The sequence below is a fragment of the Rhodamnia argentea genome, chromosome 7 (assembly GCF_020921035.1).
Source record: "Rhodamnia argentea isolate NSW1041297 chromosome 7, ASM2092103v1, whole genome shotgun sequence".
NCBI lineage: Eukaryota > Viridiplantae > Streptophyta > Magnoliopsida > Myrtales > Myrtaceae > Rhodamnia > Rhodamnia argentea.
In genome coordinates, this window is record NC_063156.1 from 8,651,185 (window position 1) to 8,667,058 (window position 15,874).

Consider the following 15,874-nt stretch of genomic DNA (forward strand, 5'->3'; position numbering starts at 1 on the left):
AAATCCAGCATCTGCATCTTTATTACAGCCGAAGGAAGTTGGCTTGACCGGCTAACTTAACAGGACTCAATGTACTAGATAGGTGCAGAGAGAGAGAGAGAGAGAGAGTCAATCCACCCAAACAAGGCGTACCCTACCCTTGGTACGTTCGGCGGGATGGGACGGACCGGGGCGAACAATTAAGCCTGGTGGCATTTCGATTCCCGCATCTGACGTTCGTAAGGAAAGCATTAACAAGCATGAATCGCCAACTATCGAGTAGGGAAAGGGACGTCGTTCTTGCTAGTATTCACATTCCCCCCCGTGCACCAAACATCCAAATAGAATGGCGCTGCAGTGGCTGATCTGGGTGGATAAAAACGTGATTCGTGACGGACCGGTCGTTCGGGGCTGGAACGCTCCCCACACGGCAAGAAATGCAAAAGAGAAAATCCGAATCTGACACGACACGTTATATTTGACTCACATAGACGACGTGAGTTAAAAGTAATGTCAAGTTTCGATATAAACACAGTTACGATCTTCCGTCACGAATTTCGTGAGTATCTAAAAAAAGGGCGAAAGCGACCAAAAGGTCCAAACTATACCTATCGTGACACATTTACTTTAAGCACTTTTTTTTTCGTGACATCAAAAGTTCCAAACTTATATTCATGTGACACATTTACCCTCATCCGTCAATGAGGACCTCTAAAAATCTGCCCAAGGGCCGGCATGAATGGCGGGAAGCAGGCGCTATAGACATGGTGCTCACGTGGTTTAAGTGAAACGTCATTTTTTTGGCTGAAGAATTATCCGACGGAATATTAATAGAGAGTAAACGTGCATCGTAACTACAAGTTTAGAATTTTTTAATGTAAGAAGAAAAAATTTAGGGTAAATATGTTGCGGATGGCATAGTTTGAGATCTGTGACGGCATAAAAGAGGTAAATATTTATTGGTAGTGTACTCATTGTACCACAGTAGGCATAGTTTGAATTTTTTTTTTTTGGGGGTGTTTTTTTTCCCCCTAAAAACAATCATTTCTTTCTTTGCTTAAGTCGGAGGCCCATTCCATTGAAGTAAGCTTTGTAACTTGCAGGCCCAATCTCAAATCCGAACCGGCCCAAATCCAACCCCCCCTCGATTCTGAGCTTCTCGCTTTGGTCTGCCTCGCTCTCAGACAGCTCTCTCTCTCTCTCTCTCTCTCTCTCTCTCTCTCTGCCTTCCATTTCTGCAGTCACGCTGTGGCAGAAGCACGATGCAGGCCATCTCGAGGCGCTTAGGGCACCAATCCTCCGTCCACTCGCTCAAATCAGTCTACCCTCTCTCCAGTCACTGTAAGAATCCGCTTCCTCTTCTTCTTCCTCGCTGCCCGCGAGCCCGATTTCTGGCTCTTCCTCCGGTTCTTCGATCTTCGCCGTCGGCGTGGAATCTTGAAGTTGCTAGATCGGGAATTTGGTTTGTTTCGCAGATTATGGAGCTGATAACGAGCGGTATGTGTCCACGCTTGCGACCAAGGGCGTGGGGCACCTGGTGCGTAAGGGAACTGGTGGGAGATCTTCCGTCAGGTGATTGCTCTTTCCTCTGGTTGTGCTCTTCTTCGTTTTCTGTTTGGTTTTGAAGATAATGTGTGAAATTGGGGTGGGGCGGAGGAGGATGTTGAGCTTTGGGCTACTGCAAATGGGATTGTCAATACTGATTATTGTGCTGCTGACATTGATGGGAGCGTGCATTTTCTCCTTGGCTTTTAATTGATTTCTTGAGAAACCGTGGATTACTATAGAATTTATTCCTTTATGTTAAGTGCTTTGCACTAAATCCACCATGTCCAGCAAATGAGGCGCGGCACAAACTCAAGTTTTGTCAATTTCATGAATGGAAAGATAAAGAGTTGATTCTTCCTTGGCACATTACTTAAGTTCATAAAAGAAGTGTTCACAGCATACGATATATGAATTATGACCATGATCAGATTGCGGAATTCTTTAAGGTCTTGTAGTAAGACAATCTTCTGTTGCCGTAAGCATACGTTTTTACCATGCTCCATCGTCATTATATTTACTCAATGGGTTGAAGCAGTTGCTCATTTAACCTGGAACTTTTGCAGTGGCATTGTAGCTACGGTTTTTGGAGCAACCGGCTTTCTTGGTCGTTATGTTGTGCAACAACTTGGTGAGTTCACGAAAAAGAGCAGCTTCTAAGACAGTTTATGTTAAGTAAAATGTTTTCTGGCGCTGGGTATGCTGCATTATTTTGCCTTCATTTGCATGGTTGAAGCAGTCAACATTGATTGGTTTCAAATTCAAAATAGGGTTAGCTAGGAATTGGCCATTACATTCTGTTAAAGTTTCTCGGTGGACGTGCTTATCTATGACAGTTTTCTGGAGTTTCATAGGTGTTAAATATATCTCTTTTTTCCAGCAAAAATGGGGTCACAAGTGTTGGTCCCTTTTCGTGGCTCTGAGGATTCTCATCGTCATCTCAAGTTGATGGGTGATTTGGGTCAGGTACACACTGATAATTTATCTTCAAAGTTAACATTGTTTGGTCTTATGTGGTTATTAACATTTTTCTTCTCTTTGTCCATCTCAGATATTGAAACTTTTATATCTTTTGTATTTGATTTGCTCAGATAGTGCCGATGCAATTCAATCCAAGAGACGAAAGCTCTATCAAGGCAGTTATGGCAAAAGCTAACGTCGTGATAAATCTCATTGGTACTTGCGCATTGTTGTTTCTTTGCCTTGTGATAATGGATATTCTGGGGTTTCTGTTACGTATTAATCTTCCATTTGGCAGGAAGGGAATACGAGACAAGAAATTATAGTTTTGAAGAAGTGAACCATTCTATGGCTGAAGTACTAGCAACGGTAAGCTCTCAAATTACATTATGAGGGTTCTGGTGTGAGAGTTTAGTCCGGTGACAAGGCAATTTATTGGTATGATTTCCCTGTCAACTTACCGGATGTTGATGTATTGTGGCAGTGCTTGAATTCTGTTCAAAACTTCTATCCTTTGTGCCACAGCTTTCCTAAGAGTTCTGATTTATTCCCTTAATCTTCCTCCTACTCCTGAACTTATTCTTGCACAGAGTGTGAGGGTGTATTTCCAGGGATTGTAAGTTTGCCATGAACAACATGTCAGAGTTGTGATTTCAACCCCACTTCTGATGATTCGACCCTAATGCAGAACTTTGCAAAACCAACCCTCCCTCCCCCAGTCGCTCTGTGTGCGTGTGTAGTTTGTAATTGTTTCATGGAACTTTTCCAGCTTCTGGATATTCTCTGCTTTATGCGCTGCAGATCGCTAAACAACATGGTGGTATTTTGAGATATATTCAAGTCTCTTGCTTGGGGGCATCATCTTCCTCCCCATCAAAACTTCTTCAGACTAAAGCTGCTGGTGAGGCAGCTGTTTTGAGAGAGCTACCTGAGGTGAGCTGACCGTTTCCTATTCGAACAACCTGCTGCATTAATACATGCCCAAGATTTATTTTCTTTTTGTAAGTCTGTTGTGCAGTTTTCTAATACATTTGGTTATCTATTTGAATGATACAACCAAGAATTGAATTTTAGAGTGGATATTTTCGACATCTTTTCTTGCGCAGGGCAATTGCTGATAGACGCTATTGTGCACTGAAATTTTCCATTAGTATGCTATGTTGAAGGATACTGGCAGAGTTTGACAATTGAATTCACTTCTGCTCAGTCATTGTTGCTTTTGAAAATATAAATGGGTTGCACTTGGGGAGAGTCAACCCTCCTTGTATGTGGAGGATGTGTCTCCTTGTCATTGCTGGGCCTAATACTTGTCATTCTGAAATCAACTTTTTCATGATGGTGTCAAGTAAAATGAAACTTATGCCCAACAAAATGAATAAATAAGTAAAACTGACTGGTTAATTGCCTATCATGATTCGACCAAAAAAAAAAAAAAAAAATTGCTGTCATGACCAATCCTGTTAGGTCTTTGAGATGGTTGTGAAACTTTTGGACATTCTCTTAACCTTTTGGCTGGGATTTTTGGCCTCCCTTAAATAGTTTACAATGTTGTAGGACATAATTTTTGCTTTGAAATGTTGGGAAATGCTTGCAAGACCCTCAGAGTCAATGAGAGATGACGGTGTCTAATTTCTTGAGGAATCAAAAACTGCTTTGGAATGTTCCACTATGAGGAGCCGTTGTCGTTTCCTCCTTTCTCCTTTCTTTATATTTTCTAGTTTTGGAACTTCTTTCCAATACATTTTGTTTCTTGTCAAAAGAAAAAAATAATTATATACCTCAAGTCGCCGTGGGTTATATTGGTCGGAATACTTGTTTATTAATTGAAGCTATGCACATTTTGATGCTTCGCAATAATTTTCTATTCCCAGAAAAAAATAACGTTAGCTTCAGGGTTGTTGAATGATGTTTTTACAGTCCTCACTATGCTCTTTCTTGTTTACAGATGTACTCCATAGAATAAATAAAGCTTATTTTTTTATCAGTAGATCTGAGATTTGATCTGCAGGCAACAATTTTGAGACCTGCTGTTATGATCGGCACAGAGGATCGTATTTTGAATACTTGGGCACATTTTGCTAAAAATTACAGCTTTCTTCCACTTATTGGGGGTGGATCTACCAAGTAAGACTTGATTGTAGTGATCTATTCACTCATGATACACTGCCTTGCAAAAAAAATTCTGGATATGTACTTTAAATCTGATTTTACTACTGGTCCTTTGCTTTTGCAGAATTCAACCTGTATATGTTGTTGATGTGGCTGCTGCTGTTGTTTCGGCCTTGAAAGATGATGGTGGTAGCATGGGCAAGATATATGAGCTTGGTGGGCCCGAGGTTTTTACTGTTCATGAACTGGTAATCTCTCCCCATTTTTCTGCAGTTATTAGATTTGAGAATGCTTGCTCATTTACTGAAAGTCAAGCACCCTGCAGGCGGAGCTAATGTATGATATGATCCGTGAATGGCCTCGTTATGTATCAGTTCCTTTCCCCATTGCTAAGGTACTACCGCAGAATAACCAGTTCCTTAATGTTGTATCTCGACAACGAAATGCATAGAACAAGAACTACATATAACACTCGTTTCCTATTTGTTACATCAGAATGTATGTGCGTGTTAACATGGATGCATGAATAAATCAGTACCGATTATTTGCAAGTCCACTATGTTTCAATCATTTCTACCAGATTATGTTCTCAAATGCATGAAATAAATGCTTCACAAGGTCCCATTTGCACAGTAAAAGTACATTCCTAGCTAAAATAAACACACACATATATATTCTCTTTTTGTATCTTATCCTTGCATTTTTCATGACAAGCAATCTGCTGTGTTCCATTAATGCTGAAGTAAGCATAAATCCATCGATGAGAGTTTTTTATGCGTTCTGAATTACTTAACAACTTTGTTTATGACAAATGGTAGGAACTGGTTACTTCTGATAATGTGCTTTTTAGCATTGTTATGGCATGGTTCTATTTTCAGCTGCAGATATTTGGCACTGATGATGCCTTATTTAAGTGGTCTCTCTTTGGATCTTTTAGCCATATTGGCGCATTGATGTAACTTCTGCAGATTTGATAGAAGAAAATAAGATGTATAATTGACTGTCGTGCAGAGTTTCACCAGATTGATGTTTATTTTGTTATGCCATCCAAATGATTTCTATGGCTTACTGTACAAGAAAGAGGACTCGTTTCTGGCCTTTAATTATGCTCTTTTCATTCTTTGTTTGTGGTGCTAATCAATTAATTTGACTTAATTCTAACTCTTGGCATCTTCATTGTTTCAGGCCCTTGCGACGCCTCGAGAACTACTACTGAAAAAAGTTCCATTTCCTTTGCCTAATCCTGACATCTTCAATTTAGATCAAATAAATGCCCTCACTGAGGATACAGTTGTATCCAAAGATGGTTAGTCCTCTAAGCATCTAGTATCATTCATTGTGTGCCAGAGTAACTTCTTTCATTGCTTAATGTATGTGTTATAATCATGTGTCGGCGGATCTTGCAGCTCTGACTTTCAGTGATCTCGGAATTGTGCCGCACAAGCTGAAAGGATACCCTGTTGAGTTTCTTATCTCGTACCGTAAGGGTGGCCCAAATTTTGGCTCTACTGTCAGTGAAAGAGTATCTCCAGATGCATACCCTTGAGGCATTTTCTCTGTACTACTTCTGAATCTTTCTCTTGCCAACAACCCGGCAGAAATCATTCAACAGTTTTTTTCCACCTCAATTTCTTCATAAGAGCAGAGAGATTCTGATTGGAAGAACACTACCCGTCTCCCGCAATCAAAAGATGATGTGTTAATAAGATATTGGGGAACATGATGTCTGAACCTCATTTTAGTCGTTGATTTTGTAAAGTATGGAAGACATTGAGGCCTTTTCTAGTTTTGATCCTTTATTGGGTACTAATCTGCCGCTTCGTCTTTCCTACCACTTCAGTGAGCATACTTTAAGTTCGTATAGTGGCTCTTTGGGACATTGGGGCAAAGTTTCTCATGATAATGTGGGGAGATTTACGTCTACACGTTTTAACAATGAATTTGATAATTTGTTTGGTTCAACGGATGGAGAGAGAGGCAACAGTTTCAAAGAGAAGAAAATTGTTGAGAATGAGCAACTGAAGTTTAAACCGCTGATGGAAACAGTAAAAGAGGATAAATCATAAACACAAAGAGACGTTTGTATGAACTTGTAAAATCTGGGACAGCTAGTTAAGGCGCAATTTGAGCCCGATCTGCCCTCTCCATCTGACGAGCTTTTGTTTTGGTCGCCAATCTCTTGGCTCATCTTCTGGTGCTATATGTTTTGGAGCAAGAGTGTGCTCCAAGTCATTCAAACAAGCATCAGGCTTTCCTTGTAATTGGAGCAAAGTAAAATTGCACTAGACTAGTTGCCTTCTGCAAGATGAGTATAAAGAGAAACCAGACACTGAGCTATCGATGGGGAAGCGAGTTCAACTCTTGTGCGATCTGGAGAACTCCAGTGATGGCATCGGAGATGAGCCGTGCTTCTTTCGACCATGTCAAATTGGAAGAAACGGGTTTCGGGGCAGCAATGTTTGTGCGGCGTGGCTGTGCAGGTGAGTCCAAAGACAGCTGCTGCATCAACATTTACATAAACAGCAACGTTCAGGGGGTGAGCAACTCCATATTGGTCGGGAGCGAGGTGAGAATGGCCGATCCCGGCGTTTCTCTGTACTTTGGAGACATAAAGCTGGCGAATGCGCACAAGAGGAGGAGGAGACATCAGAGAAATAAGTGGAGCTTTGGGCTCGTTAGTCTTGCGATCTCGTTACTAGTGTTTGCACTGCTGCTCTTGTTGCTGCTCCTGATATTGTAGTCTACACTTTCACCACAAAAGAAGAAAGAACTATTCGTTCTCAATTTTTGTTTCTCCTCCTTTTCGGTTTCTCATTGCATTCTCAGTTTCTTCTCTCTATGTTGAATGGCGTTTCGTCGCCATTGAGAGTCGAGACCGCCTCTCCAGGCTGCATTTGTTCATATTGAAATCACAGTCTAGGAAAGGAAGTACCTCGAGGCTACATACATGAAGAACGGCGGTGCACCTGCTTCTAGCGGGCTATTGGAGGAAGTACCTTTTTTTTTAGGTGCAGTCTGACGTTTGAGTCTTAAACAACTTGGCCGATCCTTGAGATGATTAGAAAAAAAGAAAAAAATAAGCCTTGCTTTCAATAGATCGGTTGTGAGAGTCATAAAAACATGAAAATGCGATGTGCAAGTCTGTTTTGCGAACCAAATCTCGAGAGCTCATAGATTGCTTTTCTCAAATAATGAATGGGATCCTACCATCAAGGCGTGCAATGAAGAAGGGCATTGTGCGCCAACTCTGCAAGGCGTAGCCGAACATATAGGGGAGGGCACGGCAAATATTTGGCGAAAAGTGGATTGCTCCGACGAAAGGGGATCCAAGTTCAATCCATTACATTGAAGTCACCAATTCCGAATCTGAATAATGTTTAATCTAGTGTTGAATCTAGCAATATCACCTAAAAGGGGGAGGGTGGTGAATAGGTGATTCTGAATAAATTTGATAATAATTTGCGAAATTAAATGAAACAAGTCAAATAAGTTGCCAATTCAGAATCCGACCAATGTTCAAGATCTAATTCGGAACGAGAATGTGCAATATTTAAACATGGCAGAAGGAGTTTAGAATCTGAGAGAATTGCACACAAGGTTCATAGTGGTTTGTCTATATCCACATGAACCAACAAGCCCTCAAGCATGGATCGAGCAAAGCCGAATAAGTGATTCTCTCTCCGTGGATACATTGACTCGGACTTCTTTATACCTCATAATCTCCATCTATCATTGTGAATACTTCATTTCGTCTCACGATCTTGTCTTGTGTTGAAAGTACACATTGTATTGGTTGATTGCTGTTGTCTTGTAAAGTCTTTTAAAATAATGTAGAAAGTACCTCAAGAAAGCTTTGGACTTAATACCATCACCTTTGACATGGAGGATTTCGAATCATAGACCCGAATCATCGCCCGGTAATGTCTCGTTTTACTTTTAGGGTCTGTTTGATAACAATGATGTTTTCAGAAACAATATCTAAGTAAAAATGATTTTTCTCTAATTCCATTCTCGGAAAGATAGAGAAGTAGATTTTTATTTTCTTTTTTGCTTCTTGTTTTTGTTCCAAATATGTTCCTTGGCTAATGATCTGTTCTTCGAACATAAAAAATTAACCGACGTTATCAAATATATTTATGTTCTTTTATTGTTCCCGGTAAAAGCACAAAAAAAGTCTTAAATCTATTACTTTTGTACTGATTCAGTCCATCTAGCTAATTCTGATCGGAAAACACCGACGTGGACGCCGACCATCTTACATGGCACGTCCGGCGCTCACGTCAAGACATTTCTTAATAAAATTTTAAGTTTTTTTTTTTATAAATATTTTTTAAGTTGGACTCGCGTGGTTTTGTACGGTAAAGCCCTCCACTTCTGCCCATTTGTCTCCAATGCCTGGAAAGGCCAAAAAAAAAAAAAAACAAATGAAAATTGACCAAAATCAAGTTGCCGCTGAATAACTCCGGCATCAACACTCCCTCTTTGACCCATCGTCACTGCGCCACGTGTCGAGCCCACAACGACGCGACAGTCTCATTCCTCCACTCTCTCTGCCCGAATCCAAACACACATCTATTACATAAACAAGCGACCAGGAAATGAGACACCGCGGTCGTGCAAACCAGGAAAAAAAAAAGTATTTGATGTGTTTGGGGATACGTACAATACATGAGTCGAAATGCATCTGGACCGTTAGCCCCGACAACGGGTCGCGAGCAGCGCCGCTCCGTCTATTGGAGAGAGGCGAAGCAACCGCATCTCCTTCGGACCCGAGTGTTATGACCTTGTTATGAATCCGATTCTGGAAATGTATCCATTGGTACTGTGATGGATGATGCGTAGAAATTGTTTGTTTCGCACTTTTGTTCACTCTCCCACAACCTTCTTCTTCTATTTAACTTGAGACACAAGGCACCTAGACCATCTTATAATCTCCCTCTCTCTATGATGAGATGGCGAAGTCGATGGCTAACCGGGACGGACAAATTGCCCGCTTCTGTCTCGTAGCTTCCTTCTCCGCTCTTTTCTGGGCTTCGCTTCTCTGCTTCCGTTCCCAACTCCTCGGCGGTCCATCCGCCGGTGACAACAGACTACAACCACTCACATTCCCTGTCCCTGCAGCTCACAGCAGTGTCCCTCTATCTGATGACAACAAGGGCCGTGGCGACACCGACGTAGATGATGACAAGTTTCCGTTCATGAAAGCTCTGAGGACAGCTGAAAACAAGACCGACCCTTGCGGCGGTCGCTACATATACGTCCACAGCTTGCCTCCGAGGTTCAACAGCGACATACTCAGGGACTGCAGGAACTTGAGCCCCTGGACCGACATGTGCAAGTTCATCGCCCACTCCGGTCTCGGACCTCCCATGGTGGACAGCTCTGAAAGCGTCTTCTCTGGTGCCGCCGGATGGTATGCGACAAACCAGTTCGCAGCCGACGTCATCTTCGATGCCCGGATGAAACAGTATGAATGCCTGACTGACGACTCCTCTGTTGCGGCTGCTGTTTTCGTGCCATTCTATGCAGGGTTTGACGTTGCCAGGCACCTATGGGGCAGCGGCAATGTGGCGGTCCGTGACGCCGCTGCGCTTGATTTGGTGGAGTGGCTAGCGAAGAGGAAGGAGTGGAGAATCATGGGAGGGAAGGACCACTTCCTCGTCGCAGGACGAACCGCATGGGACTTCCGGCGCCTCGACGGACAAGGACTCGGACTGGGGGAACAAGCTCCTGCTCCTGCCGGCTGTCAGGAACATGTCAGCGCTAGTTATCGAGTCCAGCCCGTGGGACTCAAACGACTTTGCGATACCTTACCCAACCTACTTCCACCCCAAGAAAGACCGTGACGTCCTCGCCTGGCAGGAGAGGATGAGGAAGTCCGAGAGGAAGTGGCTGTTCTCGTTTGCAGGCGGGCCCCGTCCCGGGAGCCCGAGGTCCATCCGGGCACGGATCATCGACCAGTGTGATGGCTCGCAGCATTGCAAGCTCATGCAATGCAGCCTTGGGCTCAGCAACCTCCAATGCCATTCGCCGAGCACCGTCATGAGGGTCTTCCAGGGCTCGCGGTTCTGCCTGCACCCTCAGGGTGATTCCTACACCTGAAGGTCGGCCTTCGACTCTATCCTGGCAGGTTGTATACCCGTCTTTTTCCATCCCGGGTCTGCCTACACTCAATACACATGGCACCTGCCGAAAGAATATACCAGGTACTCTGTTTTCATCCCCGAGGACGACATAAGGAAGAAGAATGCAAGCATCGAGGACAGGCTCGGCCAGATTCCACCTGAGAAGGTGGAACAAATGAGGGAGGAAGTGATCAGCCTTATCCCAAGGATAGTGTACGCGGATCCGAGGGCGAAGTTGGAGTCCGTAAAGGACGCATTCGACGTTGCTGTGGAGGCAGTGATTGAGAGAGTGACAAGGCTGAGAAGGAACATGGTTGTTGGACTCAATAAGTCCGATGATTTCCTGGAGGGGAACAAGCAATGGGATGCCTTTTTCTCAGAGCCCAGGGACTGAGAATTGCAGATTCTGAGGAATTTCAAGCTTCCATCTTGCAACATCAGGGTTCAATTTAGGACTGCACAACCTTACTAACAAAAATTCATCAGTTGATTCCTCATCATCTCGCCCTCGATTCGAGTCTACTCGAGAGATCTTACGTCAATTGCTACCAATCTAAGGAGAGGAGTTTCTGATGCACGGCGAAATCAAATACACTGCAGCATGCAAGGAAATCGTACATTCAGGATATTGCTTTTGCAAGAGCCAATATGAAGGGAAACAAATTTCTTGAACTATTGCCTTGACAACACTACCAAAAAAGGGGACGCCGAATGGAGACGAATGGGGCCGCTGGAGAGAAGAAATGAGGAGCTTCACTTTTTGATAAATTGCAATCCGTTCTCATTGGAGTATCGCTCCATGAATCTCATGAATCTGTCCCATTCTCTAGGCGACCGCATTATGTACTTAGCCTCAATCCCTGCTGGTTTCCCGTTGACAAATTTGGCACTGACATCGACTGACTGAAGAACCCCTTCCTCGTCAATCATGTAAAAGCCAGTGATCTCACCGACATCACCGGATGAGTCGAAGACAGAGGGCTGCTCAAACCTGAATATAGCAACACCATTCGTGCCGTCTCTTGATTTGGTCAGCCTAACATCTGGAATCGTTTGCTCGTCTGTCCCTTGAATGAACTGAATCGTGGGTTTTACCATCATAACAACAGGTCGAGAAATCTTTGCATTCGCTTTTACAGAGGCCCGTTGAGTGTGAGACAGGTGCAACGTCCGGCCATGGAATGAGGAGCTCGCACATCGATGAAGAGGCGAAGATATGAAACCTAGAGAACAAAGCAGAACATCATTGGAATTATAGCATCCATGACATATTGCAAATATTTTTTTAACAATTCAATCCCCAAACTTTACATTGCTCAAAACATCGAGAAAGTTAAGACTGAGCTGGTAAGGTACGATCCAGAGAATACCCTGTTTCAGGTTTTTAACTTATTGATCTTCAAGCATAAAAACTTATCAGGGTACTCTACATTCCCTTCTCATGCTTATTGGAGTATCTATCGGCTAATTCCATTACATTGTATGCATTAAGTTTGTATAATAGTTCTCTGATCCCACCAAATGTATGTCATGTAATACAGAAGAGAAAGAACTGCCATACCAAATGCAACACGGCTTAAAGAAGATTGAGATAAGGACCAAAGCATGACTCTGTCAGACTTAAGTCAGTCACGAAGGAACTGTCATAACATCTTTTGCTATCAATAATGACAAATTGGAGAGCAGGATTTCGAAACCAAACTGATTAAAGCCCGTTTCAGCCAAGAATTGCAGCGGCCTTGTCTTTTAGGATTCTTGGGGAAAGTGGATCCATTAGTTAGGGATACAATGCAACTTCACCATAAAGTACTTCTACAACTTTCAAAAGTAAAAACAGAAAAAGCCTAGGTGAAAGTCCAACAATGAAAATGAGTAGATCATGTTAGGAGTCCCCAATGTCGGGTAAACACCAAGTACAACCAACAGGTGCTTTACTCCTCAGAGAGGTGGAGGTATAAAAACGACTCATGGCCATACCCTCGAGACTGATCAATCGATGAGGATTGATGATCGACCACAGAAAATGGACAATGATCTGTCAAGAAAAGCAACTCCATTTTAACAGTCACAACTTCTATCAGTTGTTTATACTTTGCGGTATATTCAATTTGCCCTTTCTCTAGGCACTTGCCATCCACCATTCAAAAAACTTCTAACCTTCCTGAGATCTCAATTTCATATCAATCAAAATTTACAGCCATCGTGCAAATCTATAGTCAAGGAGGCTTAGGATATGCACGAATTCACATACGTTTTAAGCAATATTGGTCAGAAGTAGTTCTCAATATGAGAATATATGTTATTTAAAAGTTCGGTTTTACAGTTAACCTATTTCTACCCCTTGAGGTGAGGGGAAAATTTTTTCCAAACATAATGCTTTGTATAATGCTTCACTGTCATTATTGTTTCTTATGTTTGAGCAATGATTTTTTTTTTTTTTTTTTCCCATAAGTATGTTTGAGAAATGTCAATACTCTAAAAAAAGCAACGTGTGTGTTGGCAGGCTCCGTGTTGGTGCATCGAACTGCTTCCCTCACTTTCGATCAAGTTTTGCTCCATGAGCTAATGTGGATGCAAAAGGAGGGTTCCCATGATGCATACCCTATTGCGACGGAAATTTGTGCCTATAATTGTCGCTTTCAACGTGACATCCTCTTTGGGTGCTCGGTTGGACTAGATAATGGGGCTTGTGTTCCCCGAACATCTCATTTGAGATGTTCGGATGGACCGCGAGTGCTTACTTGTTCTCTCGGATGCGGAACTTTCTTCATGGGTGTTGGGTCATTGCCCGTGTTTGCAATCTATTGCAGCCGCATTACATTTGCACGATATTTCTTTCAGAAGCACCCAGAGTCCTTTCTTAACCACTATATCCTCGACAAAAATGCGAAATTCTCATTCAGCTAACACCTTAAGCGCTTCTGACCAAAAAATAAATTAAAAAAAACACCTTAAGCACTGACATTTCTCAGTTCACAGCACATCTAGAGGCCCCTGTTATATTGAGTTGAAACAGTGCATGCGACGCCTAAAGCTTGAACTGTAAATGAAAAGGCAATACAGAACATCTTCTCAGATGAGTAGATATCTTATTCCTTTAATGGAAAAATGCACATCACATAAGCATTGAACCCCATTGATTGGTTATCAGATACTGAACACAGAAGGACAAATATGCTCATAGAAGATAAAGGGTACACTCCAAATCACTTTGAGAAAGCTGCACTACCACATTTGGCACTCAAATCTTCACAACAGGAAGTGAAGTGCAGCAAGAAGAGTGAAGAATCTACCTGAGTGGGTGCGTGGCTGTTGCTGATGGTAGTGAGAGACTGGGGAAGAGAAAGAAAGAGATTGAAGAGATGCCATTGATATGGAGAGAGAGAGAGAGATGGGTCTGAAAAGGGTGTGGTATTTTGGGGGAATTGTCTTGTTGTAGAATTGTCAACCATTCACTCACTTCAAAGACGTTCTTAGCTTTTGGATAGATTGAGTGGAGAAGATAACAAGTTGGCCACAGGGATTCTCTGTTCTGTGTGCACCCATGCAATGCCCGGAAAAACAATGGGCTTGTCGGATTTGGGCCATCTCATTGGGCCTGTAAAATTTCAGGAGTCCCATGTTGGCCCAAAATTCTTGTCAGAACACGGCCAGCCAACCAGGGACTAACATTTTGTAACATGCGCAATAAATATTAGCAAATTATTAGAACAGTTGGAGATTGCGGAACATTAGTAACTAGCTCAAATAAATGTAGGTAATTTCATGTAAGTTGAAACTAGACGGCAATTTGATCCGTGAAGAATTGGTAAATCCCTCAAATTAATATTGGCAATGTGCTGAAAGAGACGATAACTTTAATACGATGGTACTTTAACAAATAAATATTGGCAAGTTCTTCTAAGAAATGATAATTTTCAAACAGTCGCATAAAAGTTGGTGAATGACTCAAATAAGGACTGGTAATTTTCTAAAGTATTAGTAACTTTAATACATTGATAAACTGCGCAAGTAAATATCCGTGATTTACTATAATAGTTGGCAATATGAAATAGTCAAATGGTTGTCGGTACTACTCCCACAAAAGGATGACAACTTACTGACATACTATATATTAAATTAATTTTTAACTTCCATAAAATTGTTTATAACTTACTCAAATGTTACATGTTAGATAAGTTACTGGTCAAAATCTAATTCACCAACAAGGGAGAAAGTTACCAAAACAATCTCAAACCTATTGCAATTGTGTCAATTTAGTCCTAAATTTTTTTTTTAGTCAATTGAGTTCCTAAATGTTTTGCATTTGTACCAATCCAGTCCATTGAGTCGGTGGCGTGATGTGGCGCTGATGTGGCCAATTTTGATAGTACTTTAATAGTATTTTCTTAATTTCTTAATTTTTACTATTTTATGAATTTTTTTAAATAAAATTTTTTATTTCTATTTTCTTTTTTTTCTTCTTTGCTTTTGATTGTGGCTAGCAAGAGTCACTAGAGTTGCCTGCCGTCGACGAGGATCGTCGCCCTCGCCTTGCCTTGCCTCGCGACCCATCATGGCCCAGATATTGTCGAGGCCGGCCTTACCCACGACCTTACGAGCCTTGCCCGGTGGGTGAGGCCGGCAAGCTCCGCCTACCCTCGTCGGCCACAAACAGAAGGCAAAGAAGGAAGAACAAAAAATAAATAAAATTAAAAATTAAAAAAATTAAAAAATTAAGAAATACTATTAAAAATTTTCATATCAATCCCGTCAAGCTAAATGGAATGAATTGGAATAAATGCAAAAAGTTCACTCAATTGACAAAAAAAAAAAAAAAAAGAGGTTTATGACTAAATTGGTACAATTGCAATAGGATTAATACTGTTTTGATAATTATCCCCTAATAGGGTTTAGAAATGTCCCGACGCTTTTAAGGAATTACCACAACGAAATAGTTTGACATATTTTTATGCAGAGGACGCTAGAATTCTGCATTTTGATAGGAACATTAGGTGGATATAAGATCAAGCGAATCAAGTATATGGTTATGTTCCAATTTGCAGAATTATGGTGGATGGTTTCAGATCAGCCAGTTTCCTAATTTTTTATGCGCTTGGTCTAGGGCTTATTGGGATGTCTACACCCCTGCCTTAGAGTTGGGTTGGTAGCAGTCT

General features: G+C 41.9%; 4 protein-coding genes across 4 annotated transcripts; 3 read left to right on the plus strand and 1 right to left on the minus strand.

The window, feature by feature from the left end:
- The first annotated feature begins 1,158 nt into the window (after positions 1-1,158).
- LOC115752544 (NADH dehydrogenase [ubiquinone] 1 alpha subcomplex subunit 9, mitochondrial) lies at positions 1,159-6,456 on the plus strand. Its single transcript, XM_030690782.2, has 12 exons — positions 1,159-1,320; positions 1,455-1,551; positions 2,091-2,155; positions 2,405-2,490; positions 2,616-2,700; positions 2,783-2,853; positions 3,286-3,417; positions 4,493-4,608; positions 4,718-4,841; positions 4,919-4,987; positions 5,779-5,899; positions 6,000-6,456. Exons 1-12 carry the CDS (start codon positions 1,242-1,244, stop codon positions 6,137-6,139), a joined length of 1,185 nt encoding a protein of 394 aa, XP_030546642.2. The 5' UTR covers positions 1,159-1,241; the 3' UTR covers positions 6,140-6,456.
- Positions 6,457-6,866: 410 nt separating this feature from the next.
- LOC125316081 lies at positions 6,867-7,545 on the plus strand. The gene has a single exon (XM_048283186.1). The coding sequence runs from the start codon at positions 6,899-6,901 to the stop codon at positions 7,331-7,333; it is 435 nt and encodes a 144-aa protein (XP_048139143.1). The 5' UTR covers positions 6,867-6,898; the 3' UTR covers positions 7,334-7,545.
- Positions 7,546-9,545: 2,000 nt separating this feature from the next.
- LOC115752543 (xyloglucan galactosyltransferase KATAMARI1 homolog) lies at positions 9,546-11,112 on the plus strand. The gene is given in 2 exon segments (XM_030690781.2): positions 9,546-10,289; positions 10,291-11,112. Coding segments are annotated over 2 exon segments (1,566 nt in total).
- Positions 11,113-11,131: 19 nt separating this feature from the next.
- Positions 11,132-14,193, minus strand: LOC115752545 (photosystem II reaction center PSB28 protein, chloroplastic). Its single transcript, XM_030690783.2, has 2 exons — positions 14,012-14,193; positions 11,132-11,941 (listed from the first exon to the last, which is right to left on the minus strand). Exons 1-2 carry the CDS (start codon positions 14,085-14,087, stop codon positions 11,472-11,474), a joined length of 546 nt encoding a protein of 181 aa, XP_030546643.1. The 5' UTR covers positions 14,088-14,193; the 3' UTR covers positions 11,132-11,471.
- Positions 14,194-15,874: the final 1,681 nt, after the last annotated feature.